The sequence below is a fragment of the Corvus hawaiiensis genome, chromosome 6 (genome assembly GCF_020740725.1).
Source record: "Corvus hawaiiensis isolate bCorHaw1 chromosome 6, bCorHaw1.pri.cur, whole genome shotgun sequence".
NCBI classification, from domain to species: Eukaryota; Metazoa; Chordata; class Aves; order Passeriformes; family Corvidae; genus Corvus; species Corvus hawaiiensis.
The window spans coordinates 34,992,181-35,019,744 of NC_063218.1; the positions used below are offsets into that span (position 1 = coordinate 34,992,181).

Here is a 27,564-nt window from a genome sequence, read left to right on the forward strand (position 1 = left end):
AGCCTAGCTGTGCTTTTGCAGTCCTAGGTGGTCTAGCAAAACAGCCAAAGTGTGAGGTAGAAGATTAAGTAACCTGTATGCTCTGACTCCTGGGCGTATCTCCTTCTGACCTAGCATGGCCATGTGTGTGATTCTTGCCTGTGCGCAGCACCACTTTGTAGCCTTTCTCACTCTTGCACAAAACTCTAAGGTTTACTGCTGAGCTTTTTGCTGACTCTTGCTGTTCTGCTTTGTATAACTTTTTCCCCCTTTTTTTTTTTTTTTTTTATTTCATTTGACTTTCTCTAACTAAGCAAGCCTGCATTACCTTTGGCTAATTTGGAGCACTCTGACTCAGCTTTCTGGCTTTTAATCTGCATGGAAACCACGATGCTGAAACCGTGATTTAGGGGAATGATTTAGATATAGAGCATCTTTATGCATAGTAAATGATTTTTTCCACAATTCAATGTGGATTGAAAATGAAGATGGTTTTAGGACCAAGAAGCCTGTACAACTTCTTGGCCCAGCATATTAGGCTGCTTGCTCGAGTCAGAGAGTGGTTTCACACACTTCAGGCCTTGGCAGCAAATCTGAGGTGGGAGCATTTCCCCCTCTGCTGCTTCCACTGGCCCCAGAGTTGTCCTGGTGCAAGGGCCCAGTTTCCCCAAGAAGGTCCTGAAAGTTTGTTGTTGTTGCAGAGGGGATGGTTGGGTGCGAGGTGGGTGTGGGAGCAGCAGCGTGGCGGTGTCTGGTCACCCAGGGGCAGGGAGACATCCTTCAGCCAAGGTAGCCTGAAAGTGCTTGGATGGTGGAGGGACGGGCCTCAACCCCAGCTGGCTCTGCAAAAGGGAGATGCTGCTTTACTGCAGGTCAGTAAAAGCTGAGGAACCATTGCTGCTGTATAAACAAGGTGCTGAGAGCTGCTAAATAAGCAGTTACTGTCAGGCAGTGCTCCTTGGCTGCCTCAAGATCCTTTGCTTAACATTTTGTTGGAGTTTGTTTGATAACAACTAGACAAAGGCCTCTCCTTGGGGAGTGGAGGAGTGGGGATCCCTTTGACACTTGCAGGGTGGTGCAGAAGACTGGTTGTGCTCCCTCTCCTGCTGCAAATCAGAGCACCCTGTGTCCCCCCTCTGGGCTACCCCAGTTCCTGCTAACAGTGATTTATTTTTTAAAGTATTTTTTTCCTCTAATAGCCATGCTTTGTAAAGTCTAAATGTCCTTGAGTCAGGTGAGGGAGAAGTTGAAGCTTCAAACTGACCTTCTATTGAGATACAACAAACAGGTTTTATTCTGCAAACTCTTACTTCTCTACACTTCTTTCTGGCATGCTTCTCTCCCACCCCAATTTAATGGTGGAAATCTTTAACACAAAATCTAAATCTTTAACACACAGTCTTTGAATGATGGTTGTAGGTCTCAGATGATGGTTTGCTACTCTGCTGGTAAGGGATCTATCCTGAGGATTCTGCTTGGGGAACTTGGCGTTCTCATGGTGTGTATGTGTCACCTTGTGACGTGTAATGAGCCACTATCGTTCTTGGAGTGTCTCTCTGGCTTGATTCTTCTAGCTTGTGCTGCTCAAATCAGAATGCAATTGCAACTGATCCCTTGTAAGAAAATCAAATTAAGCATAGCCTGTTGAGGGAAACCAGTTAGAGGAAAAAAGGTAGTGAGGGTCTTGTGCATAGCATTGTGTCTTCTCTGCGAGTAATTCTGGTAATTGTGAGAGTGATTTAAAAGAAAGCAAGCTGTTTGGGCTCCTGTTCCCCACCCCTGCTTCTCCTGGCCCTGTTGACTTCTAAAATTAATTTATTTCACTTTGCCTGAAGTCTGAAATCCTCAGGTTGAGCATTGGGGTGGAGGCTGGTGTGCCTGCTGCTGGTGAGGGTGCCCCACTGGGGAACCTGCCGGGGACACCGGCAGCCGCCCTCAACCACAACTCCACGGGAGCAGGTCTGTGTGCAGGGAGTGTGCTAATTGTCCTGTGGTCTTAATTGTGAGGGTGTTGAATGGGGATACAACAGGTTTCCTTCTTTCATTGCACACTGGCAAGAGTGATATGGCTCTGTGGAATAAAATGTGCCCAATGCCACTAGGATGGGTGTCTGTCACAGTGAGTGTTTGTGGTAATACATGTGCATCTGTGCTGTTAGCACAGTGCATCCTAAGGAGGAAAAGCAGTAAGAAACATCTAGCAACTTTGCAGCTACTAAAAAACAAAAGTAAAGGGAAATAGTGGGCTAATGGACACAAAACTGAGCCATAGTGCTGAGACCTTTTGAAGGCCTGCCTTATTGAGATCTATTGAAGTCATTCTCTGCTGTGTTAGAATCCCAAATGCAGTCTTAAGGCCAAAACCAGAATTTAAAACTGTGCTTTTTAACTTTCTCGGTTTGGTCGATTATCTATCTTGTTGGAAGATTAAATTTTCAGAGGACTTAAGGGACAGTCTTATTTATCAGAGTTTTTATGTGTGTGTGTTTATCTTTGAAAAGACCTATGTGCTGACAGGCATTCAAACATTAAGGATTTGTTAGCCTGGAATGTTCTGATATTACAAAACATCTCTTGCTGACAACTTTCTATATGAGGTAGGATACAAATAACAAGCACTGTATAACACTTGTCATCATTCCTTGAAAGTGTATAGTGGGTATTTTTATATCTGGGAAATATAATCATTTTAAACTTGAGTTGTGTCTCACAGCTGTGCTTTTAGGAGTAAATGTAAGAGTTTCTCCATCTCCTAATATCGTTCCTTGCTTAAATGTCAGACTGCTGAAGTTTAGATTTTGAGGGCTTTGATAGGAAAAAGACTTCTAAATGGATGTCCTCTCAAGTAGCTGAGCAGCCTGCTGGTATTGCAGCTGCATGTATAGATGGAGACTGATGCTTTTAGCCACATTAGTTGAAATGAAAGCACAAGAAATGGTAAGGATAGGGAAAAGCACGTTCTAGTAGTGAGGGATTATAAAATAAGCCGTTACTGTACATAGGCTTTGCGGTTCATTCTCTGAAACAGATTAACACAGCTGCATAAATGAGAATAGCATCCTGGATATACGAGTGACCTTACCCAATCCAGTGTTTCTTTGTCAACCCTGTTACTGAAAGTAACATTTCAAGCTTGGATGTGGTTACAAGAGGTTCTGCCTTTGCACGGCTTTTCTTTATTCTCCTTCCCTGAAGCCATTCCAGTTTACTGCGAGTTTTTTTCTTTTTTAGGACTTATTATTTTTGGAAGGCATTCTGGAACATTTTGTGCATATGGTCCTCTGTAAATGTGCTGTTGTACTGATTAAAGCTGAAAGTATGAAACCTAGCCTTTCTGATGCAGTGTGCCAGGGGGAAAATGCTGAAACAATAGTTGCTAAAGGGAATACTTTTCCAAATAAAGACTGTTTTAAAAAACCCACAACAAAAATTCACCCAAAAACAAAACTGGGAAAGATTGTGAGAGATGTGTTCTCCACAGTCCCCCAGTCTCTAGTTCCTCCCATAGATTTCATAGATGACAGTATTTAAAAAAAAAAAATCCTTTAAAGCAGATCTAGCACTTTTAAAAAAAAATAACTGTTTTCTTTTAATTCACTGGTGACATGATCCCACTGCTATAAGCATTTTTGTAATAGTGCAGAAATCTGCAGTGCATTGGAGTTGTGTGCATTAACCTAACTCTTCCCATTGCTCCTCCACAGCTCTGTTTTTCTTCTTACTGGTTCCTGGAAGTTCACAGCCTGCCTGTAACTAGCTTCTCCTTCCTTATTTGGAAGGACAGTTGGATTTTGATCTCTTATCTTCCTCTTCCCAAGTAAAACAGAAAAAAATTCCAGTGAAATTCTGTGACTCTAAAGGAAACATCTTAAAATCTGGGGAGCTAATGATATTTAGGGCTTTCTCTTGGGCTTACCAAAAGAAGGAAAATTGGATTTTTATCTTTTTTTAAGTAATAAAATTCAAATCTTCTGTGAATGTGTCAGACCTGGCATGACAAGCACAGTATGTGGAAATGGAGAGAAGGATAATCACAAGATTGAGACTGTTACTAATGGTTTGTCTCTGATTCTGGTTCTAAAAGTTATGAGTGCTATTTGCAAGAATGAAAACTGAGCCCTGCTTTGCAGTTGTAAATCCACAGCTGACTTGAGCGTTTCCATCATGCATGGACAGTGGAAGATACTGAATACCAGTCCTTCTCCCCTTGGCAAACTGGCACACCTTGAAAAACCTGTTCCTTCCTTGTTACTTACCTTTAAAAGGAATGTTGGAATTGAAGCTTGTTTGGTCCACTGAGGAATATCTTTGAGTCTGCTGTCCATTTCTCTGGGCTGCAGAAGGGGGGGAGGAAGCTTGTATACAAAGGCTTGCACCCAACTGCCAGCACGGAAGTGGAATAGCTGGAGGAAGTGCTCCCTGCAATCAGCCCACAGAAAAATATGCTCAGCTAACCTAAGGATGACTTTTAGAGGAGCATCAAGTGAGATGAGGAGGCAAGCAAGGGAGGGGTGCAAAAGCACGATCTAGATACCAAAAAGACTTTAGACTGTGATAGAAAGGATAGAGAGGAGGAAGCTGGGGAGTAAGCTGTGCAAATTGGTGAATCTTGAAGGTTTTTCACCTGAGTTAGGAATATTGGTGTGACTTTATCAGTTGTAAGGTACTAGTTATCCAGTAGTGAAAAGTCCCGTTCCCTGGCTTAAAGCTTGGGTGTGCCTTAGTGAGTCTGTGGATAGTTAGGCACATGCCATTTATCATAGATTAAAATGGAATTTCAGAGTTTAACCTGTCCAGCACGCTTCTTTCTGAGTGAACTCTAATGCTCCCTCTTGAAAATGGAAGTTGTGGATCACCAAAAATTGTTGGTTTAGCTTGTTGGGATTTTCTTTTTTTAAATTTAAAATTTTAAAATTTAAAAGAAGTGTTCTAGAAACCTTCATGGGAGGGAGTAGGTAAAAGCTAAACCAAAACAATTATATGAAAGAAACACCTGAATTTGAAGGTCATAGGCCAAACCCTTGGCACAGCTGGGGAACGAGGAAGGAAATCCAACCATTTGGATTCCACTTCAGCAATGGGGTCGTTTGCAGGAGGGTGTGTGCTGATTCCAATGTCCAGAATAAGCAGCTTGGTCTTTCCTAGTAATTCTTCTTTGTAGCAGGGAGTATGTGCAATTTGGCCGTCTGCTTTGTGCTGTGACTGTGCTGTGCAGAAATCTGCCTTTTTATAATTCAAATGTGAAGGTGTAAAATGAAGCTACCAAACACATTGTCTGGTTACTGGGCAGGAGATGGGGAGTGTTAAATGTTGTTTGGCTTTTCATATTTCCTCTTTTCCTCTTCCATCTCTTCCCATTATCGTGAATAATTGAGAGTTGGCTGTGCTGAAAAGTCAGCTGATTAAGATTTTTCTGAACTGCCTGCAGGTAACTTCAAAGGCTTTGGTTTTTTCCTTTGTGCCTAGTTTAAACTGAACAGTGTGATGGAATTGTGATGCTATCTCTAAATGTTAAAAATACAATTCTGTTTTTAAAAGCTTTCAACTAAACTGGTTTAACCACAGAAAATAAGTGGAATGAAGGATTTCTTCCCTCTGCTGTCACTTGGACTTGATTTTTCTGGTTTTTTTTTTTTAATTTAGCAGCCAAGAGGATGATTTTTTGCTTTAAAGCTTAACTGCTCTTTGAAAGCAGACAAAATAAGGATACAACAAAACCAGCAACTCAGGGTGAAGGTTAAATCCTCTGAACCACACTGCTTACATTAGATTCCTCTTGCAGCGTGACCATGAGGCAAGAACAATGCTTGTGCTTAGCTTTTCAAAAGCTATGCTGTGCACACCCATCACTCATGCCACTGCTAAGATATTTGCTGTGTGCATTCAAGAGTTAGCAAACACTGTCTGAGTATTATTCTGTGAGGGGGAAACCATGTGGATAAAATAGAGATTTCTGATGTGCATGAGGATAGCCAATGTTCTTTTGGTAAGTTTCAAGTATGGTATTTAAAAGCAAGCCGGTAGCATTCCAAACATTCTCAACACTTCCCTAAATAAACTTTGAAGAATTCAGGTTGAGGACCTGTTTTCCAGCAACAGTGACACAGGACATAACTGTGCCACGAATTTTGAGCAACTAGAGAGCTTCAGACTGTCCAGTCTCTAGCTGTCTAGAGCATGTCCTGAGCATGTGGCCTTCCAAAGAACGCTCTTCCATGTGGACCTAGGAGTCCTGCTGTGACAAAGTAAGAAAAATAAGAAAACTGAGTCATAATCCTGTGAAAATTTACACATGCTTATAAAGGGATATTGGATCAAGGAATATGATTTTGCAGCTTCTGAAGGTCTGGAAGAAAAATGGCAAAGGTCCCCAGGGAGCTTATCTTAAAGAGAGCTCCTGCCATATATGAGTGTGTCATCTTTGGAAAGGGCTGATTGTGGTTTAGGAGCAAGCAGGAAGTCTGGCCTGCGTGGTTTCAGTGGAAGCTGATGCCTGCTTGAGGACTTTATGTAGAAGCAAACTACTGCTCCTTGTGCAAACAGGGCTGGCCATGCAACAAGGGGGACTCTTGCTGGAGCATCACTGGGAAGCTTGCCTGATGCCAAGACTTGAAGAAAGATCTGGAGATGTCTGTAAGCTGGGAACAATGGGTACTTTTTTACTTGTTCGTAGCATTCCCTAAGAGGGTGTGTGGCTATTGACTTTGTGGATATAGAGGATGGTTTATTGTCTTATCCATATTTAGTAGGTGTTTTTCAAGGTTCAAATTAGAAAGAAAGCAAAAAGCCCTCCACCTTTATTGACTGATATACTTTTAACAGAGAAAAATCTCCACTCCTTAATGTATTTATGGGCACTCCTGGCTGTACTAAGTATTATCTTTGAAAACGTCTTTGTTTAAACTTAATCCTTACATAACCCTTCAGTCTAGGCTGTGGCATGTGAAATGGGTCTGAAATGTCCTTGCTCTGCATACTTGTGCTACTGTCAGCTTCTGCCTCATTGTTCCTAGTATCCATTAAAGAAACCAGCCCATTCCTTAGTGCTTTGTGTACACTTTGATTCTCCCAAACCCCTGAATTGTTAAGCTGTGCCCCTGAGAGTATGTCTCTGACAAATGTGTGTGATCTACACTGCACTCCATCTAACTTCAGGCAGTGGAGGCCTGAAGAGGTGTTATGAAAGCTGCTTCCCCCTAAGCTGTAGGTTTAAGGAGTGTGCTAAAACAACAGTCAATTTTCAGAGAATTGAATGTCTGCCTAAATAGCCTCCAAATCAGCTCTCTTCTGGGAAAAAGGGATAGTTTCTTATCTAGTCAGAATCTCTCTCTTCTTCTGATTTCTCCAGGGAACAGTCAAGGCTAGGAACAAGTTTTGCAACTTGGCTGAAGCCCAAAGGGAGGATCCTTGCAAGCCGTACCTGTACCCCGTGTCTTCTAATAATCCTGAGGGGTGTATCTATGCTGTTGCCCACTGAATGGGCTGGCTACCCTTGTGTCTCCTTCAAATTCACTGAATTAAATCAGCTTAGTGGGATGTTACTGAAGGCATAGCAGCATCAATTTACAGCATTCCTGGTGTGGCAGCCCCTGGCCTGTGAGAGACAGGATGCCTGGCAACCTGGGATTCAAGTGGCTTGGTAGCTGAAAAGAGATGTGGAAACCATACCCGATTTTAGAAGAAAGGAGAGAAACAGTGCTGTGCTTTGGAGCAATCTGTTAGTGAATCAAGAATAAGCAATAATTGATTCCCCCAGAAGATACTCTTGTTTTAGGTATTTCTAACTTGTTTGCTGTTCAGAGACCAGAACTGGACTGCTGACTTCTAGGTGCAGTCTTTGGGGGAGGAAGATGCCTCTGGGGAAGGGGAGCACACCTCAGGCAGCTCAGCAAATTTTGTGGTAATTGCATGCCCTCTTCCTACCTCTCCTGGCTGCTGTTATGTCACCTGACATGCATTGTTCCAAGGGCAGAGAGGGCCACCTTTAAAAGATACCTTGGCAATACTTTAAGAGGTTGTTATACTAATGAGGCTCCATTAAATTGGAATAGGAAGGACAGACCTTTCTTGATCTAATCAGAAGGGCATTTGTTGAAGATGGTGTATTGCTCTGTCAGAGCTGTAATTCTGTGTAGAGCAGTGACTTTTGGAGAAGAGCAGCCCTCTTCTGGCCTGGAGTTTAGGCCAGAGGCTGGCCTCTTCCGACTAAATATGCACTTAGATGCCATGCAGGACGTCTGACTTGAGAGGAGGGGGCAGATGTACAGATTAACTGGCTTGGTGTTCTTCACATGGAGTGTTTTTTTCATTCCATGGTCTAATTGTTGCTGAAGGAATTCTAGCAGGTAAGTGAAAGTATCCTTATTCTGTTCTACATGGTGGGAGTTTGGTGAACAAAGCATTGGCTCCTTATCCGTGGAATACATGAGAAATCTATAGGCTGTGCTATAGGCACAGTGGGATAGATTCTCTCCTCTCCCTCCCCCTCCAAATGAAGCAAGAAACAAAAGGGGTAGACAGAGTTTATTGTAGCAGCAGCTCCAGACTTGCCGCATGACACTTTAAATGTCATCTTGAAATGACATTTTGAGGCAGAGTGTATGCAGACAAAGAATTTTTCTAAAAAGAGACTAAAAAGAAAGATCCAAATTTTAAAGATAGCTCTTTAAAAGTGAAGTAAATATGAGCATAGCAGTGACATGGAGCTAAGGAAAAACCCTCTTTTCACTAGCATGGCTACCAGGTTTATTGACAAACACACATATTCCCTCCCATAATGCATCTACTGTTTTGCCTGAGTAATTGGAAATGTGAGTTGTGGCTGTTTAAATCGTGTGTTTCTCTAGACAGTGCGGGTGTATTGCTTTCATCTCAGAACTACTTAAGGATCTGAAGGTTCTGCCTTCCCCAGTAGTAGGAGTACTAAGCCAGGCGTCCTGTTTGTCCTCACAGGGTACAAATACAATATCTGCCTCTGCACTTCTCAGATCTCTTTGAGATTATCCAGCAGTTTCGAATTTCCTTGGGAAACCTGGCCTAACCCTAATCCCCCTTCAGTCTGAATATTCATTTAACTGAAGAATCTGTGGCTGGATGGGGTTTTCCTCAAAATTAAAAGTATTCCTGTTGTCAGGTGTAAAAAAACATTAATTTCGGCAAATTTGTTTTCATTTGAGAGCTTCAGATGTGTAATGAATAGCAGGATACAAGTATTGAAATGTGTTTCCATGTGGGGTTTTTTTGGTTGTTTTTATTTTATTGGTTGATTTGTTTTTTCCAGGGTGTTTTTTGGTTGGTTGGTTTTTTGTTTGTCAGTGTGTTTACTGTTGGAGTCCTTGCGGGTTAAAACCTGTAGGCTGGTGAAATATGTGTTCTGCTGGGTCTTCATTAAAAGTAAGGGTTCAGCTTTGTGCTTTCTCTGTTTCCCAGCTGTGCTTTGCGTGTTTTGTGTACAAGGCTGTTTTTGCTGTGACAGTGCCTTATAGGCTGTGGGTGAATCACTCAGTCCTCAGGTATGAGTAGTGTCACATCCTGCAATTTTAATTGCTGTGCTCTGTACTGTCAGATGATTATACCTGAGGTTTGCAAGTTGTTTTACATTCCTGCTCATAAGCGTGTGTTTGCCTGCTGGCTGGCTGTCAGGATTGCTGTGCCTCTCCAGGTGGCTGAAGAAGCATTTGATTAATTTATCGTAGCTGTCTAGTACAGTCTGCTTTGTCTTGCAGACCTTCTGAAAGGTGGTGGGGTGTAGGAAGACTGGCTCTCTTGAAGAATTTTTGAAACAAATCCTCCAGATGCTATGTGCTCTAGGGCTGTCTTGAAAGGAAAAGCTAAAATTAATTGTAAGCTAGGCAGTCTTCACATTTGAAACAGATAGTGAGTGAAAAGTTATGGTCTCTCTATAATACAGCTCCTTTTAGTCTTTGCTGTGTAGAAGATTGCTTTTTCTGCTCCTATTACTTTGAGTACTGTAAATACTTGGTAAGATTCCTAAGTGCTAGAACATGTAAAAGGTTTCTCTTTGTTTCTGACTTTCCCTTTTCCCTCTCCAGATGTTGTAGGTGTTTGGCTCAACACTTCTTCTTGCTTTGTCTTTGTGTTTTTTAGACCAAGGAGGTCCTGATCAACCAGATCCTTCAAGAATTTTTTAAAAAGAAACTTTGGTGGGTAAAAGATGTGCCATGGAATGGTAGCACCAAAGAGCAACACAGGATCATCTCTTGCCTTGACTGGCCATGGGTTATTTCGTCTGCTAGTTATCTTTGGTACCTTTATCTTGGAAGCACAGTCCACAGGTAAGTAAAAACCTTTATATATGCTATAGGGAGGGGGGGGATATGTATAAGTTTGGAAGTGGCTGTATCTTTTTAGGTGAAAACCGGTGATGGTTGATGTATTTGTACACATCTTTCAGTACTCACAGGAAAAATTCCATCACGACTTGTTGAGCAGAGCATGAAGTGTCTGAACTGAATGAGTCTTGCATATTAGTAAATAAGTGCTTGTCCTTCGTCCTGTAGTTTTGATTCCTGTGGCTTTTTTCCCCCTCCATTCTCATCCCTTCACTGCAGCTGGGGACACTTGGAGCATCTCAAGAGCATGGACTGAGTTTTTGTTGAGTGAGATTCTCATGTAGACCATGTTATCTGTGTGCCCTTTAGCAACTGCTCATGTGAAGGGGTAGTAGCAGAGATTGTGTTCAGCTCTTTTGCACAACTGTTGAATCTGTTCAGTGTTTCCTTTTATGCTGTCTTCTGACACCTTAACACCTGCTACCTGCACTCCTCTATTGGATCCTCTTTTCAGCTTAAGTTTTCCATCTCCCATCATCTCTTGGTGTTTCTCAGATGGATAAGTGTTGTGAATAGTGTAAATAGCAGTGGAATGGGATGATACGAAAAATCTCATCAGAGATGAGAGATCTGCCTTTTAGAAATGAGTGAAAGAAGGAAATGTACTGGATACTCAGAAAGTAATACGTGATGTGAAGTACATGCTTGATTACCCAGTATACCCTGAAATATGTCTTTTTTTCTCAGACCAGCCATGATCTAGTTTTTGTCTGTAGAGAGATGCCTGGTCATAGGAGGCATGAGATGGAAGGAGGAGCTTTGTGTGCTCTTGCAAGAACTTTGAAGGAGTTAATCCCAAAAAGACATACAGATTTGACTTGAGCAGCTGTTGTAATGTAGAACATTAGCTTGCCTATGTAAAGAAAACCTCAGTTCTTGACATAACTCTAAAAAGTCCTATTTATTTGACATATCATGGCCCCTGAGAATGTCATGTGACCAACATTCCTCAGCAGCAGTGTGGTAGAGCAGAATAAACAGTAGCTGCCAGATGCACTCAAAGTTGAGGTGATCCTGTATGGAAAAGTCTGCTGGTGCTGAAAACTTCTGGAGGAGGAGTTGATTTTCTTTTACTATTCCTGGCTCTTTGAGTTGGAAGGGAGAGACTGCTGAAATCAGATATCCCAGGCTTTTATGTCTTCCTGACCTGATTTTGGCCTTGTAGGTAATGAAGGGGTGGGGGGGACACCCTTGAGAGCATGGCTAATTGTCATGAATAGTTAGTGATAGTGGGAAAGGGACAAGATCTTCTTGGATCTGGTCTATCCATGTTTTTTTTTCCAGCCTTGCCGTTGTTGGTGATAGTGTCACTGCCTCATTTCAGATGTAGGCCTGTCAGATACGCCTCCCAGCCTGGGGCACCATCGCCATCTGAAACTCCCATTAGGCATTGTAGCACCTTCAACTGAGACTGTAATCAGTATGCAAATGCCTTGTGCTGCACGGGCTGCTGGATGGGGAAAAGCTGCCACAGTACGGCAAGCCTTTTTAATGTAATTTTTGAGACATCCAATCACATAACAAAAGCACTAGTTAGGCATGCCAGAAGACCCAGGAGTGATTCTGCATTGTGTTTCCCTTTATGTATTCTTTTTGCTTCAGGATGTGAAACAAGTTGTGGTGAACTGATTAAGGCAGATCATCAGCCTTATAATAAACAGGATTATAGTGGCTAGGCATGAACCATTTCCTGCAGGGGAAGTGAGAAAACAAGAGAGGAGCCAGGATCACAGCAGAGGGCAAGAAACACAGGGGAAAAGGTCCTGGGGGAGGGCTCGCTGAGGAGTGCTTCCATGTACGGTTTTTCTGAGACTAGGAGGTAGCAACCCAAATGCCAGTTGCTGGGAGGGATGGGGGTGCTCAGTGTTGCATCATGGGCCCAGGGAGCTGCACCTGCAGCAGTGTGCCAGCCATGAGTAACATTAATGAGCAAGTCAGCTGAGGAGCAGAGAGCCAGATGGAGAAACAAAGAGTACTGGCGAGGCGCTTGGAAAATCATCTTTCCCTCATCTTTGTCCCCCAACCACCTCACCATCCTCACTTCATTAGTTTGCATAGCAAAGTCATTCAGAGCAAGCAGAGCAAAACTGTGTTAACATGAAGCAAGAGATTGTATTAGATCTCTTGGTGGTAATGCTTATCTCGAATGTGGGGCTGATGTGACATGCTCACAATTGCTACAAAAGCTGAAGAATGTTCTCATAAAAAGACAAGCATGGAGACAATGCCTGGCTCAGCCCTGAGTGAGAAAGCAGAGCTTGTGATTCATATGTATAAAACCATATGAGGTATATTGTATTGCAATCATTTTGCTGCTTAGAAATTCTATTGCTTAAGTTCCAGGAAGCTTAGAGATATATTCATGATCTGGGCAGGAAGATGTTCTCTTTGCCATGTGGTTAATGCAGAGAGCAGACTCATTTTCAATCAGCAAGCATCTTCTCTGTCCTCTGGTAATAAATCGATTTTATTTATGCATGGATTTTTAAGAAAAATCTCAGCACTTTGTCTCAAGCAATCTATCCAAATATCCTCGAGTGCCATGAGATGAATATAAGTTGCTTAGTCACTAAGCACACTGCAGAATTTGGGGAAACTGTTCCCTTTTCATGGGAAGATATCCATGAATATGAAAATAACCACTGCACATATTTTAACACAAAACAAATGCAGCGTTTGGTAGTGGGCAAGCAGTGAAGCTGTGGCAGAAGAGGAGGATTTATGGAAACTTGAGTGCTACTCAGAAATATTTTTTGAGCTTTATCACTGTTAAAGCATTTTTCCTTGTCTGGCAAGTTCTCCAAGATCAGTTGCAGGAAATAATGAAGGAATGAGCAGGCAAGGAGACTTGGAAAGCTCCTCAGTAGTACTGAGGCTTAGTTCTTATCTGTCTCTTCTGTTTCTTTGAGGGTTCAACTGGAATGTAGCGAAAAGCCAGGAAGCTTAGTAAATAGAGGTGGGGAATTTTTGAAGCATTGGAGAAGAGCAATGACAACCTTTTTATCTGCATTTCCACAGATAACGCTTCTCCGTTCTATTTTTGTTGCTATGACTTTTGTAATTTTTCCCCCTCTCCCTCCTATCTCTGTCCCTTAAAGCCTTGTGTTTATGTCTCATTCACAATAGTCCTCCTGCCTGGCCAGGCTATTTTTGGAAGAATGACAGTGGATCAGATTAAGTTGTTCATTAAATTTTAACATGTAGTGGGTAAAATACTCTGAAAGCTTCCTATGGTTTATGTTCCAAATGTGTAATCTCTCTTGGATTCATGACTGTCTCTGTCAGAAACCTATCAAAGCAGGTTGGGCCTTTCATTATTGATAATAGCATCACCTGATCCTGGGAAATGCAAGTAAATGTGTTGGTAAAAGTATTAAACATCCCAAATTAAGCAAATATCAATACCCATAAAGGAGAGTGTTTAAATATTAACCTTTAAAAATTAATAGTAATGCAGGCTTGGTGAATCTAAGTCCATTTAGGTTTAGACACAGTCTGATTTTTGTTGACTGCACATGTGAAATGCTATAAAGTTAGCTCTTTAATTTTTAGGATTGCCATTAAAGTGATGAATTGAGCTTGAATAAACTGAAACGACTTCATTCCTGTGTGTTGTCTCTGATGCAAATGCAGCCAATCTGCTGCTTGCTGTTCTAAGGTCTTTTCAGTGCCAAGGTTATTCTGCACAGAAGCTCTTGGATACCACTGGTATTTGTTTGCATTGCATAGAGCAGCTTGTTAGAGTGCACTCCACTCATGGAGCAGATTCAGACTTGTTCCTATTCTTTGGGAATCTGCGCGAAGCAGAGTTTTCCTTTGTCTCTGATTATGCAGCTGAAAGGAAGGCGTTTACAGCTAGGGATGAATTCAATGGCCATGAAAACAAGGACACTATAGCATTGGATGGCCAGGCAGAAATGTGGAAGGTGTCATGCATGAACAGATGATCTTGATTCTGTATGCTTCATGTAAGTGTGGGTTTGGAGAAATTACAGCGTCAGCCCAAAGCAGTGTGGCAGCCTTCATAGAGAGAAGGGGGAGCATTTTCAGGAGCAATTCCTCTTTCCAGTCCCTTTGGAGAGCTTAATAAGAGCAGAGTGGTATGGAAGAGCATGGTGAGGAGCTGCAGAATAATGGCCAGGCTGCAATGGTGGCTAGGAAGCAGATGCAGATGGGCTCAGAATTAGACTATTCGAATAATGATAATAATATTCACAATGCTGCACACAACTGGCCCAGGCAGTGTTATTTAAGTAAATGCCTTGAAGGGAGTAACAAGGATCTCAAGAAGCCACATAACTTGTTTAATTTTAATGAGTTTTAGTGGCTGAAGAATGAATTAAACCTTTGTGATGTTTAGCTAACTGCTGGCTTAAACCATGATAGCATAATAATAATAATAATCCTGAATTTTCCTTTTGTCTGTCCTAGGTTGGCTAAGCAAATCCAAAGGACCTGCATGTGAGTAAACTTACATTCACTGCTGTACTATGAGAAATGAGTGGGATATTTTACTGGTTAATATAAGTGTCTGTGAGCTAGGATTCCCATTATACTTTTTGTTGTGTTGGATAGGCTTGAGATTCATCTCTATGCCCCATTTTTGTTTTTGATCCTTGTATTTAGGAATGATGGCTGCCCTCTGAGAGAGGGAGATCAGCTTCATATCTTTCACTGTGCTTGAAGGGATCCTCGTGCCTTCTACAGCATTTAACTTCAAATGACTCAAGAAAACAACAAATTAGAATAAATATTTCATTAAATGCAGAGAGATGCTGCTTGTGAGAGTTTTGAGAGGCTGACAGAGTATTGAGAGGACAGGGAGGACAGGTTGAGGTAAAAAAAAATCTTTCATTTCCTATAATCGAGAAATGTGAACATCTCAGCATGATTCTTGATATATTCCATTGGATACTCCTGCTTTTTATTTCATGTGCTCAGAAAAGGTCTAAAGTCTTCCCAGTGGCCATGTTATGGATATACACAACTTTGGAAGGAGTTGGGAGGCATATTTGGTTTCCTTATCTCTTCTAAATATATAAAATAACATTTTCTGTACATTTTTGTTAAACTCTGAAATATGATTTGTTTTGTCTGAACTTCCCCCCTCCTCTGGAAAAAAAAAAAAAAACCAACCAAAAAACCCCCACAGGAACAAAATCTGAGGGGAATGGCTTAATGAAGAAGAATTTAAAGGTGTGGGAGAGGAATTTTACCACCTACCAACTGTTGGTTTTCAGAAAGTGGGGGTTAAGAGAAGTGCTGATGGAATCATCTGGATCCTCTATTTTTATTCAATGTCTGAATATTACTCCTGGCAAGAAGAGTGGTATCACACACATAGTATTAAGGGACTTTCAATACTTGGCTATGGTTGCTGGCAGGAAAATAAGCTATTTTAGGGAAAACCTCAAGAGTTGTCTGGTCCAATTCATTGTAGCTTCTTGGATTACAATGAGAAAGATGAGAAAATGAGAAAGGAAACTGGTAGGAGTTTCATTGTAGAGCAAAGCAGGAGGGGTGCTGAATGTCATTTGTTCTTCAGGAGAAACTAGTTGTGAACTATGGTCCAGGTTCTGACTCATCACCATCCTAGTGTCCCTTTAGGACTGCTGCCCACTAGGTTGAAGATACAGATTTCTCTTTTTATTCCTATTTTCACTGAGTCCTTTCCTTTTTATTTGCTTGATTCAATCATTTGGGAACAGTTTGGGTTTTTCCCTAGTATTATGGGAAAAGTCCTGACAGTGGGATAGAAGAAAGTTTGCTTGTTTATTGCCTTGTCCCAATTCCTTTTCTGCTTCTGTCCCTTTTGAATCCTACACTGGTTCCCAGTGCAGCTGAAGCACTATTTTCTTAGAATATGTGGAATGTTTTTCATCTGTGCAACCCATGTCTGCCATTGTTTCTCCGGCCCTCATGTTTAACTGAAGTACCACAAGTAGTTACCGCTTCCTGTTCATGCTGCCAGCTGATGGTGATTCTGCAGTGGGGATGGCAGAGCAGGAAGTGCATTTGCTGTGGAACTGTGGCAAATTTCAGCCTGCAAATACTGCTGGAATAGCTGGTGTGTGTAAAGCTGTGGATATGACCTCAGCATGCTGGCAGGGGTGATAAGGAAGAAACAAGCAGTAGTTGGGCAATGCGGGAAACTGGAGACTGTTGAGTCTTCAGCTTTTGTGGCTGAATGTGACAAGGCTCTGCTAAACCTGGTGATCTGTGTCTAGATGAGGACTGCTAAAACACTGCTGGTAACAAGGTGCCAATAGTCTGGAGTGAAGACAGGATACTAAAGGTATTTGAACAGCAAGCTCAGAAATGTTTGTACCTTTGTGAGAGTAATTGGAACAGGATTATAGCATTGTCACAAGAGGTTGTACCTGCTTATCTGTGTGTGCTGGTCTGCATATAAAAACACATTTTCCTTTTAATGAGCTGAAGCCTCTGGGGAGGCATCTTCCCCTGCAAACAGGAATTTCCCAGGCTCTGCTTCTGTAAAGTGTTGCATTGGAGTTAGAGGACTGCTTCCAGATGTTGTTAAAGGGATTTGAAGTAACCCCTTAGGTGTGGGGCTGCATAGATGAGTTACAGGATGGGCTAGATGCATTGGGCTGGAGGGGGCTTGTTGCTAAACTGCTGAAGAATAAAATGAGCTTTTGGCCCAGTCTAGTACAGTGATCCTTTTATTATGGAACAGGGATGGTAACTTCTGGATTTCCTGTACTGAGAAGACTGCCTAATCTCAAGAGGTTGTGGGGATGCTCCCTTATTGCTTGTGTACTTTGACATGGCTGGTGCTGGATGGATATGCCTCCTTTGCTCCTTCTCTATAGGTCCAATACTGTGAGTGCAAAAATAAATGTGTTTATCCACCTGGCATAGTAAGAAGCATTTCAGTGGGAGCAGAAGCCAAAGAATTGAACGGTAGGGTAACAAAAGAACATCTTTTGATGCCCACATCATCCTATGGGCTCAGCATTTTAGGTCTAGCCAGTCATCTTAATTCAATTGGGAAAATATTTCTTGTTCGAGAGCAGGAAAAAAAACCATTGCTGCTGCTTTTGAGATACATCTTTACTTTGTCAGTAAAGGGAAAAATATGTCTTACTTGAAAAATGTTGCCTTGCTGTAGAGTGAGATAAGCACCTCTGGTGGATGTTGTCTTGAGTTTTCTGCCCACAGACAAGGAAAAAACATGGTAAGCTTTGACACATGCAGACTCATAATTAGAAAGTTGAAGGCTGCTGCTGCATTTCTGGCTAGAAAGAACATTTTCTATGTCCTGAGAAAAAGACTCTACCTGTCTGTAAGTGCTCTAACATCATGGATGGTGATTTGGGGGGTGAGAAATTGTGAAAGACCATATAGCAGTTTAGTGTAAAAGATGATGTAGGAAGGAATTTCAAGTGGAAGTTGCTGCCATGTTTAGAGTAGTATCTGACTTTCTCAAAGTTCTGCTTTTCTTAGTGTGTGTTCACTTTAGTAGTTAAAAGCTGCTTTGCACTTCCCCCTATCCTGCATTTGTTTGGCTGTCTCACCCCTGTAGAGGAACCCTTTTTGTAAAGAAGATAAACCTATTAAAGCTGCCTAACTCTGGATCCTTGTCAACACTCCTTGCCGATGATGATGCCTTCCAGGTGGGGTCTGTATGTCACTGTATGTATGGAATGAAATTATATTAGAGTGGGCAAGCGACTTCTGGTGCTGCCTTTATTCTGGACCACCAGCATGCTGGAGACTTACCTTCAGGAGATTTACCTGATGCTGCAGAGGCCTTTAGGAATGTGCTTCTGATGTGTCAAACAAAGCCCTGATTTATCAGCTACTGATTTATCTCTGTCATGGAGGAAAGAAATGTGGATTTCTAAGAGTTTCCTTGCACCCATTCCACTTGTAACTTCAGAGCAGCTATCTTTGAAACTCAGAGCCCTGGGGATGCCCCTGCTGTGTAACCTGTCTCCAGTAGTTCAAGTTTTGGGCCTGCTGGTGTGCTTCTTGAAAAGGACCCGTACTGTAAGAGTTGTGCTGCAGCACATCTTCTCTTTTGCACAGACAAAGTGTGTAAAGTATCTGTAATGCTCTGTATTATCCTAAAGCTAGTACTTCCCTTCTGTCACTGGTTTTGCTTTCCCTAGCAAAACTAACAGTTGAATGCTCCTGGAGAACAACCTTCAGGTTTCATTGTAAACACTTTCTTTGGTGTAAATGACTTAGGTTGTAAGATACTAAGAAAAGGTTAAAGCTTTATCATTTGCCTGTTTAGGTTCAGCTGTCACTTTTCTCTCAAATGAGGAAATTATTAATTTTTCATATGTAAGCTGAAAAATCTGAACATAATCACAAGCTGCAATGAGTATGCCTTTAAGAGCACGTCTTGGTGAAACCCACGAAGGTGGCAAGTTTGGTTTTTTACAATTTTATTGTTTTAGTCCTCCAGTTCTTTGCCTTTCCCAGCAAACTAGTCTTGCTGCAAATGTTACTGCCATTAGCCCAAAGCAGGGTTGACCTTTGAGCCTTCTCACTTTGAATTCTTTATTTGCATTTACTTCTCAAATATTTAAATGTTATCTTCAAGTTGACAGTTCGTGCTTTGATGGTAACTGTTTCCTCCATGGCATTTAGTAAGCTAGACTTCACTTTTGGGACAGTTGAGGGGAGATGTTCAGTGTTGGGAGAGCTGAGCTCTCTGTTGGTACAGGATCCTCATAAAGTTTTGTCACTGGAGCAGTAGTGAAACACATAGAGGCAGATGACAAGACTGGCAGTCAGGCCCTGTTAGTGCACTTGTGCTGTGGGGGAGAGGAGGTGTGTGCAGTGGTGACCAGATCGCTGTCTGCTAGCATAAGGCCATGCCTCTTGTGGGCAAAACCCACTGGAAGTGCAGTGTGGGGGCTGTGCTGAAAGAGGATAGCTCCTGTGAGAAGTTCTGCCTCCTCTTAGCACCCTGGAGAGCTGACTGCCTCTTGGCATGTGCCTCCTCCACCTGTGGAGACTCCTCAGGCCTGGAGCACCCTTCCAGAGAACTGTGTTTTGTTTTGATGTGGTTTTTTTTGGTATATTTTTCCTGTCAGTTTTGCCTTGGTCATTTTTGGTCCCGCTTTAACCAGGTCTTTCCAGTCATGAGCTGATCCCATGTAGGAGTTGAGTCCTTGGGCAGGCAGTGGTATGACTGCATGGGGGAAAAGGGACATTACAGCCTGTCATCAGGTGCACAGGTAGGGCTGCTTTTAACATCTTTGATTCTTGCTATTGGTAAAAGGAAGAGGGACTGGTATAAGCTGCTAATTAGGGGTGTTGTGAAGAGATTCATTCTCTGACTACAGTCAAGGTGAGCAAATTCATAACTATTTTACTGCATACCTCTGGCCATTTGTCTGAGGCAGGTTAGGAGTATTTCATGCTTGGCTGCATTGGCTGCCATGGAGGGATTTGAGAGGATGAAAATTAATGTCTGTTCTACATCCTCTGACAGCAGGGAAGCATCTTATCATTAAGTCTGTTTCTATCCACTGAACTCTTGACTTAATTAGTTGCTTCAGGTGGAGGAAATTTTTCTTCTGACTTTGGTTAGTTAGTAGCACCAAGGGAAGGGTGCCTGCAGAATCTGAGCTTTTGTCGTTTTATTTCTAAAAAGCTGCCACTGAACCCAGGGTTTCAAAGCTGCTTGCCAGTATGCACTGTGCACAAGTGAAACCAAACACATCTCTCTTTCCAGAGTGGTCTGTCACCTTTCTTCTTTCTGTGGCTGTAGAGGCTGGCCTCCTCATTAATTGAAGATACTTCTCTATAGGTAAGAGTTAAGACATCTAAGCAGGAGTGGGATGAGGGGCACTTATGTATTATTTCTGAGTTGGAAGGGATCCATCAGGATCATTAAGTCCAACTCCTGGCCCTGGGCAGGACACCCCAAGAATCATACCATGTGCCTGAGAGCAATGTCCAAATACTTCTTGAACTCTGTCAGGCTTGGTGCTGTGACCACTACCCTGGAGAGCCTGTTCCAGTGCCCAGCCACCCTCTTGAAAAACTTTTTCCTGATATCTAACCTGAACCACCCCTGATGCAACTTCATGTCATTTTCTCAAGTCCTGTCACTGGTCACAAGAGTGAAGAGATTGGTGCCTGCAGGTCCGTTTCCCCTCATGAGGATGCTGAAGACCACAATGAGGTCTCCCCTCAGTCTCCTCCAGGCTGAACAGACCAAGTGACCTCAGCTGCTCCTCACATGGCTTCCCCTCCAGACCCTTCACCATCCTCATGGCCCTCCTTTGGACACTCTCTAATAGCTTAATGCCTTTTTTATATTGTGCTGCCCAAAACTGCATACAGGACTCGAGGTGAGGCCATACCAGTGAAGAGTAGAGAGGGATAATCACCAGCTTTGACCAGCTTTGACTGTGGGGTTAGGGTAGCTTTACCCACTGTCATGGTGAAGTGGGAATTGCTGTAAATGCAGCAGTGTTTGTGAACGGCAAATGTTCGGGTCTGTAGTTTGCTTTTCCAGTTAAGCTGTATTTCACTTGGTGTGAGACTTAGCTGGATTTACTTCTCAGGCATTGTGGTGATGATCTCTTTTTTCCTATAGTGGGAGCTTCTCTGGGAGATGGTAGGAAATGGTAAGTTGCAGGAAACACGTTTGTAGTAAATCCTGTAGTATTTACAACGGAATCATCACTTGAAGTTGGTTTTCCCTAACTGATATCAGAGGCAATGAAAACTGAATTGAAAACAAAACTAGAAAGCCCTCTGGTAACCATCTGTCAATTGTTAAATATCATGTGATAGCAAGATGAAACTCATGGTGCCTGGTGTGGTCTCCAATCTCATCACAGCAAATAGGTCCAGTTGCTTTTGCCAGGGAAGTTAACTATGCTCTGCCCCCTTGGAGTAGCTTTTTCCATGGTAGGAATTTCTTCCCAAGGCCAAGCTGGTTCCCCGGGTGGTAAGGATAGATGTATTTATCTTGATTAGTTTCTTTGAGCCATGCTCTCCTACACTTACATGTGCTGTGCCGTTTAATGACCAGCTGTAATGATTTTTATTGTTGTGCAATTGTTTAGCAGTAGCAGGAGTGCAGTTGGGGACCTTTTGCTTTGTCTTGTTTCAAGTCTTCCCCGAGCCCATCTTTGTCCTGGCATGTGTGTTCAGAGATCACAAGGCTGCAGCGCACGGCTGCTGTGCCCCCCGGCCCTCGCGTATGAATTCATCAGCTTGATCTTTGCACCCCTGCTCCTCGGGAGGGTCGGATGGCAGCTGCAGCTCCTGTCAAGCATGATGCCGGGCAGGGAGCTTTGGGGAGGAGAGTTACAAAAGGCTCAGTTTAAATCATCTGTGTAAGGGCACAGCAGAGCCTCTGTCACTCAGGCCCCATGCTTGTCTTCTGGTGCTGTGGTTGTAATGACATTAGCATTTCAAAAAGGGGATTACCACAACCCCCGGGTTCTGAGGGGAGAGTATTTTGGCTCTTACTTGAAAAGCTGCTTTCTGGTTACCTCTGTCAATTTTTCCCCCTCCTTCCCCCGTGGATCCTGATGGGTTGATGAAGGTGTCCATGCCATGTTAAAAGTGGGTTGTTGTTGCAAGGAAAGTGGTTGTTTATTGGCCTAAATGTGGGCTGGCAGATGTGAAGTTGTTTCTGATAACATTTTTTCTTGCTGATTTGGAGTGACTGCCTGAGAACTTCCTGATGGAAAAGTTAAAGGGTCTGTGTTGTGATCACAGCTGTATGCTAGAGAACTATCCTGTAGTCATGCTTACAGGAAGAAGTTATGTTATACTAGTTTTTCTTGTGTATTTCAGCCAAAGGAAATGGGCAGCACATGCATCATATTCATTGTCTGCCTTCCACTCATCCTGTGGTATGAAAAAACCTTTCTGTGCCCAGGCACAGGATTTCAGGGTGGTTCCTTGGGAAGTGATTGTATTTTTATAAGGTCTTGTTTAGTAACAAAAATTATTTTGTGAAACTTGACTCCTGACTCTTGCAATTCTGTTGCATTACCCTCCCCTCCGAACAATATTCAGTTAATTGTTTTTCACTAAGTTCACTTTCCCTTTCTGATGTTACTTGTGCTGGAAACTTGCATTAAGGCTCTAAATATGCTGGACTCTAAATTTGCCCCTGGAAAATCCCTGTGGTTACTACTTTCTCTCCAGTTCCATAAGCTATAGAAATGACAGGTCAGGCCAGGCAGTTTGGTTGACTGGTCCCTGGGGAAGAGAGCAAAGGAAAATGCCTTCTTTGCCTGCCAGAGAGAGGCAAGACTACTTTGTGCAATCTCTCCAACCATTTGGAGGTTTGTGGGCCTTAAAATTATTAGCTGGCCCACAGTGTCCTAAAAAGGAGCCCCTTGCCTTGACTGACTACAGTTGGAGGGCATGGAGCAGGACATGCTGGTGGTTGCCTGGAGCCTTGTCTGGAGCAGTCCTGCTAGTGCTGTGTGTATTGCACTGTTGAATAGGCAGGGAAAGGTGTGTTTTGAAGAGACATTATTATATATGTAGGTTGAAGTGTTCACAGGCCTTAATCTTTTTGTGTGCCCCTAAGGACTTCTCTTGCATGCTCACACAGGACATAGTTCACCAAGTGGCTCTGCAAAGCAGTGCTGATGTGTCATGGGTGTCCCTTGCTCTGGGTGCTGCTGGGAACAGGGCCTTCTCTGGTGATTCATGGCTCCTGCACAGCTTCCTGAGGGAGATGGCAGGCCTGAGGCATAGATAAGCTGTCCCTTGGGGCACCAGGGAGGAGTATTTGGTGTGCTGAGAAAAGGAGGCATTTAACTTATCTGTGTGAAAACAGGAACTGTGGAAGGCCTTCCAGTAGTGTGGTGGCTGCTGACAATGTGTGTGTATGCTTATTCAGTGTATTTTGAGCTCTGCCCATCTCCAGGCATGCCCTAATCTGCTTATTTCTGTGGAGGGCACTTCTGTCTATAAACTTCAACAAGGATGGAGTGTCTTAAACATTAGGTGTTCAATTGAACCTGCACAGAGGGAAGGTGGAGCTTCTGGGTGCCCTGTGCTGGACAGAAAGCTGCAGTCATTGTGTCTTGTCCTCTCCTTTTTCCTGTTTCTGCAGATGCACCAGCACACACAGCCATGCAAACATACCAGCTGTCTCCTTGGGAAGTTACAACCAGCTCTAGTTGTACAGGCTTTTGAACTTGCAGTTCAGTTTAGGTCCTGTGCATCTACGTGTGTCTGGTCTTGGGATGTGTGAGCTTCTGCATCTTCTTTTTGAAATTCCTTTTCTGGTAGTGATGATAGAAATGAAATATTCAGTATCATGGTGGAAGTAGGCTGCAGAAAAAGTAAAACTGTAGATCTGAATACTGTGAGCTAAAAACCTAAGAACTAAAGAATGCAAGAAGCAACAAACAGCCTAGTTTCTGAGAGGCTGATGAAGTTTTAGGTTTACTGTGGGGGAAACCCTATTATTCTTTCCAATTTCAGGGCAATTACTGTTTTACGGCTTGCAAAAGAAAGATAAGGACAGCAAAAACCAGAATTAATAAGCACTGGTCATAATATTTAGTGAGTTAAGAGCATTTATAATTATTATGGAGTAAGAGGAGGGGAAAAAGCATGAAGGAGAAAGTAGTTTTATTTCCCTTGCTCCCCATTTGGATTAATGAATTTAATTACTTGGAAATAGCTAGTAGCAAACTTGTGGCTTTTTTCAAATGTACTTCTTACAAGACTGCAAATTTTAAAAGAAGAGGCAATTCAGTAAAAATAATTGAAGACATGAGACCTTAACCGCTATATCCCTCATTGCAAGTGCTTTGTGTCAGATGTTGAGAACTGAATTAATTTGCCTCTGATGTATTGAGAGGGGAGAAACCAGGGCAATATATGATCCAATTCTAAATGCAGGGAAGCAAGTGAGATACTGATTTTTCTTTTGTTCTGTCAGCAAAAAATAGAGACAAATATGGAAAGGAAATGGCTGTATGGAGTAATGGGATTCTGTGTAACAAGCAGCAAGAGTGCATGAGGTGGGAGGAAAGAGATGGGGCAGAGTGCCAGGAAAGGGTCTTAGTACAATAAATAAAGCATGTGTCAGAAATTTCTCATTTCTTGATGGGATAGTTTAGATTCCACTAAATTGTTTGTTCTTTTGTCAGCTTGAACAGGTCTTTTTAAAATGATATGGCAGCTAAGCAAGTGAATAGCAAAGAAAAACAGCATTGCATCTTCTTTAAGTTAGGAAGATACCTGGTGGGATGGCTCTGATGTCAGGTACATTACCATCAAATGAAATTTTCCAAAGGGCTCATGTCCTGCTGGTAATCAATTAGGAGAGGATGTCTCAAATCATGCAAATGCTGCTGAAAACTCTGCCCAGTGTGTTTAACAATCTGAAAGAGTAATTTAGTGTTCTGCTGCTTAAATTTGTAGGCAATATATTACTGAAGTAGAGCTGCAAAATGCCCATGACAACTGAGTAACATGAGATTACTCTGAGCAACTGAGTAATATTTGGAAATCCATGAACAGAAGCTGGCTTTCTCCAAAGGTTACTTGACCATAAGCAGAGTGAGGAAGCATTTGAAAGAAGGCTTAAATCCATTTCCTTAAACAATTTGCAGTGGTGGCAGTCTGTTCTGAGTTGTTTCAGGAAGGCAGTGTAGTACCATATGCCTTTTCCTCTTGGTGTGTATGTATCCCCAGACAATACTATCTGCACCTATTGCAAAACCATCCTCGCTGTTCCTCTCGGCCACTGCAGCCCTGGAGATCCCCTTGACTGCAGTATAGCCCTGTCTATGCAGGCACTTTGCACTTCTAGGCAGAAACTCACTACGGCCTTGTTGCTCAGGAGGATTTCCATGTTAAGTTCCCATTGCCATGAACCTTGCTTTTGACCATTTTTAGTGAGGAGAGCAAGTCACTTGATATGTCTAAATTTTTTATCTGCAGCCACATGACCTCCTCTTAGAATTGACTGTTACAGAAAAACTGCTTGTCTGGGAGCTTTTTGCAGAGTCTAGACTGGAAATCTGTTGCCAGTAGATGTGCTAGACTGGGATTAGAAGTTTCCAAGCAGTGGTCTTTGGAACACATAACAATAGCCCATGTAGTTTTGCCTGCCACAGGATGACAGCTTCTTACTTTCAAACTGCTCTAATTGTGTTAAAATAAAGCTTTGAATGTTTGTTTGCTTTTCAGTGAAAGCAATTTCTGTAATTGGCAGAGGTATGTGCCCTTGAATAAAAAGGTATATGATCACAAACTGCCTCTGTAAGAGAGCAATGCTCTTGTTGGAGCGTGTTCTACACACTGGGGTGACTTTCCCTGTGATGAGGGGTTTAAAAAGACCAGTAAGTGATAACTTCAAAAAGCACAGCTATTAAGAGGAAAACACAGATGCAGTTGGAATCTAGGCCTGGCAGTGTGGTTGTTGCAGGGTAGTGTGGAATCAATGCCTTACCAGAGCAGTAGAATAGATACTGTGATTTGGTTTCTGTTTATGCTGTGAGCTAAGAGTAAATGTCATCTGTCTGGTTGTCTCTTCTCCCCTGAGAATGAGTGACAGTGACAGCTTTGATGTGCAATAACTAGGTTGCTGTGATTTGTGTTTACGGCTTTAAGTTTGGATGCTTGTGAGGGCAGGGCTATGAAAGTAGAACATGGCATTTGATATACGCAGATACCTCCACCCTACTTTCTGATAAAGCCATACTGACTGGGAGGAAAAATGAGGGAGACAAAGGTCCAGTGTCATAATCCAGGACTTTTCCCAGTGCCGGGGAGACTTCTGTTTTCTTTGTCCTCAGGCAAGATACCAAAAAAAAAGCATACCAAAAAAGAAGAAAAGTGGGTCTATCTTTGGAGAAACACTCTAGTTTTCCAGACATTAAGTACTCTATTTCTTGGGAAACCACTTTGACTTCTCGTGGGAGTTGACACAGTATAATGGTGTTTAGCCATAAAATAGCCTTTACACAATTGCAACATTAGGTTAAGAACTGAGAATCTATTTTAAGGTTTGTTGTTGGGTGAGAGAATGAAAATCTGTATCTTGACAGTGCTAATTCTTGAACATGTGTTTTAGAAATAGTAACTTGGAAATGCCTGAATCCTTGGTGAAAAGATCTATGTAATCCAGAGGTTTTGGAAAAGGGCTTTTCCTACATTGGTACTAATATATCCCTTGTGAGATTTTAGAAGGCTCTTGTGTGCATGCACAGAAGGAAGGTGATATTAGCTGGAGGATGTGTTGTCACACTCCAGTTGAGCATTCCAATCAGTAAGTAGTGATTTGGGAGGACACAAGAATTCATATGTTTAGATGAGATTATTAAGTATTTCATTAATACCCTGATGAAAGATACAGATTATTTATGAGGAAGTCCATTTGGGAAGTAGGTACTTTTAACACTTCTCCCTTCTTTCCCAAACTTGAGCTACTTTCAGTAGAGGGTAAGCTGTCTCTTAAGGAGCATGTCATCTGCTCTCCATGTCAGCTGCCAGAATATAGCTGTTTTTGTGAGTAGCATCCTCAATACTAAGTGTGGCTAAAGTAGCCTTTTCTAAAAAGTTAATAGAAAAGGCAGGGGTGGACAAGGGGCAGAATAAAGGATGGTGCTGCAGGCTGTCTAATATGATGAACGCTGTGAAATTGAGCACAACAGTCTTCAGACAGTCTTCGACTATAATTGGCAAGAGGAAGAAAGTTCTGGTAAGAACTTTCTCTGGTTCTTTCTCTTTCTCTTCTTCTTTCTTCTTCTCTCTTCTTTCTCTGGTAAGAAAGAGTAACTCCTGTGTGCTGAGCAAATTGTATGGGGGTGGAGGAGATTGGAAGAAAGGAAAATTACCAGAAGTTTGAAAGACGGGTCTGTGGCATTTTTATACTGCCTTTTGTCCTGGTAGCTCCCTGCTGCCTGCTGAACATTGTTCTGCAGTGTCTGTTGCCTTATTACTAAGACTACTACTACTAATCTTACTACTAAGGTTTTGTGTTATTTCCTTCCCCTAAAAACTTCAAATATAATTTTCTCCAATCATGTGGAGGAGATGGGGAAACAAATGAACAAAGGAAAGGTCTGGGTAAAGGGGATACTGTTTCTGTCTTTAGTATCAGAATGACTTTGTAATACCTGCTGATGGTCTGTAGGCTTCCTAGATGATAGGTGTTCAAGACACCATGTGTTCCTAGCAAAATTGGCCCAAGTGATCAGGTTTGGAGCTCTCAGATTTCTGTTTACATTGTTTTCCTGTAATACTTATT

At 42.3% G+C, this 27,564-nt stretch overlaps 1 protein-coding gene across 7 annotated transcripts in view; it reads left to right on the top strand.

The window, feature by feature from the left end:
• Positions 1-27,564, top strand: part of SUSD6 (sushi domain containing 6) — a 92,911-nt gene that overhangs the window by 37,818 nt on the left and 27,529 nt on the right. For 6 of the 7 annotated variants that reach the window (XM_048308402.1, XM_048308403.1, XM_048308407.1 and 3 more), the window contains 2 exons: positions 10,087-10,274; positions 14,763-14,792. In XM_048308402.1, the coding sequence (XP_048164359.1) occupies positions 10,154-10,274; positions 14,763-14,792 (151 nt within the window). In that variant the 5' untranslated portion in view covers positions 10,087-10,153. The remainder of the gene's footprint in view (positions 1-10,086; positions 10,275-14,762; positions 14,793-27,564) is intronic. The other variant, XM_048308409.1, reaches the window with a different exon arrangement.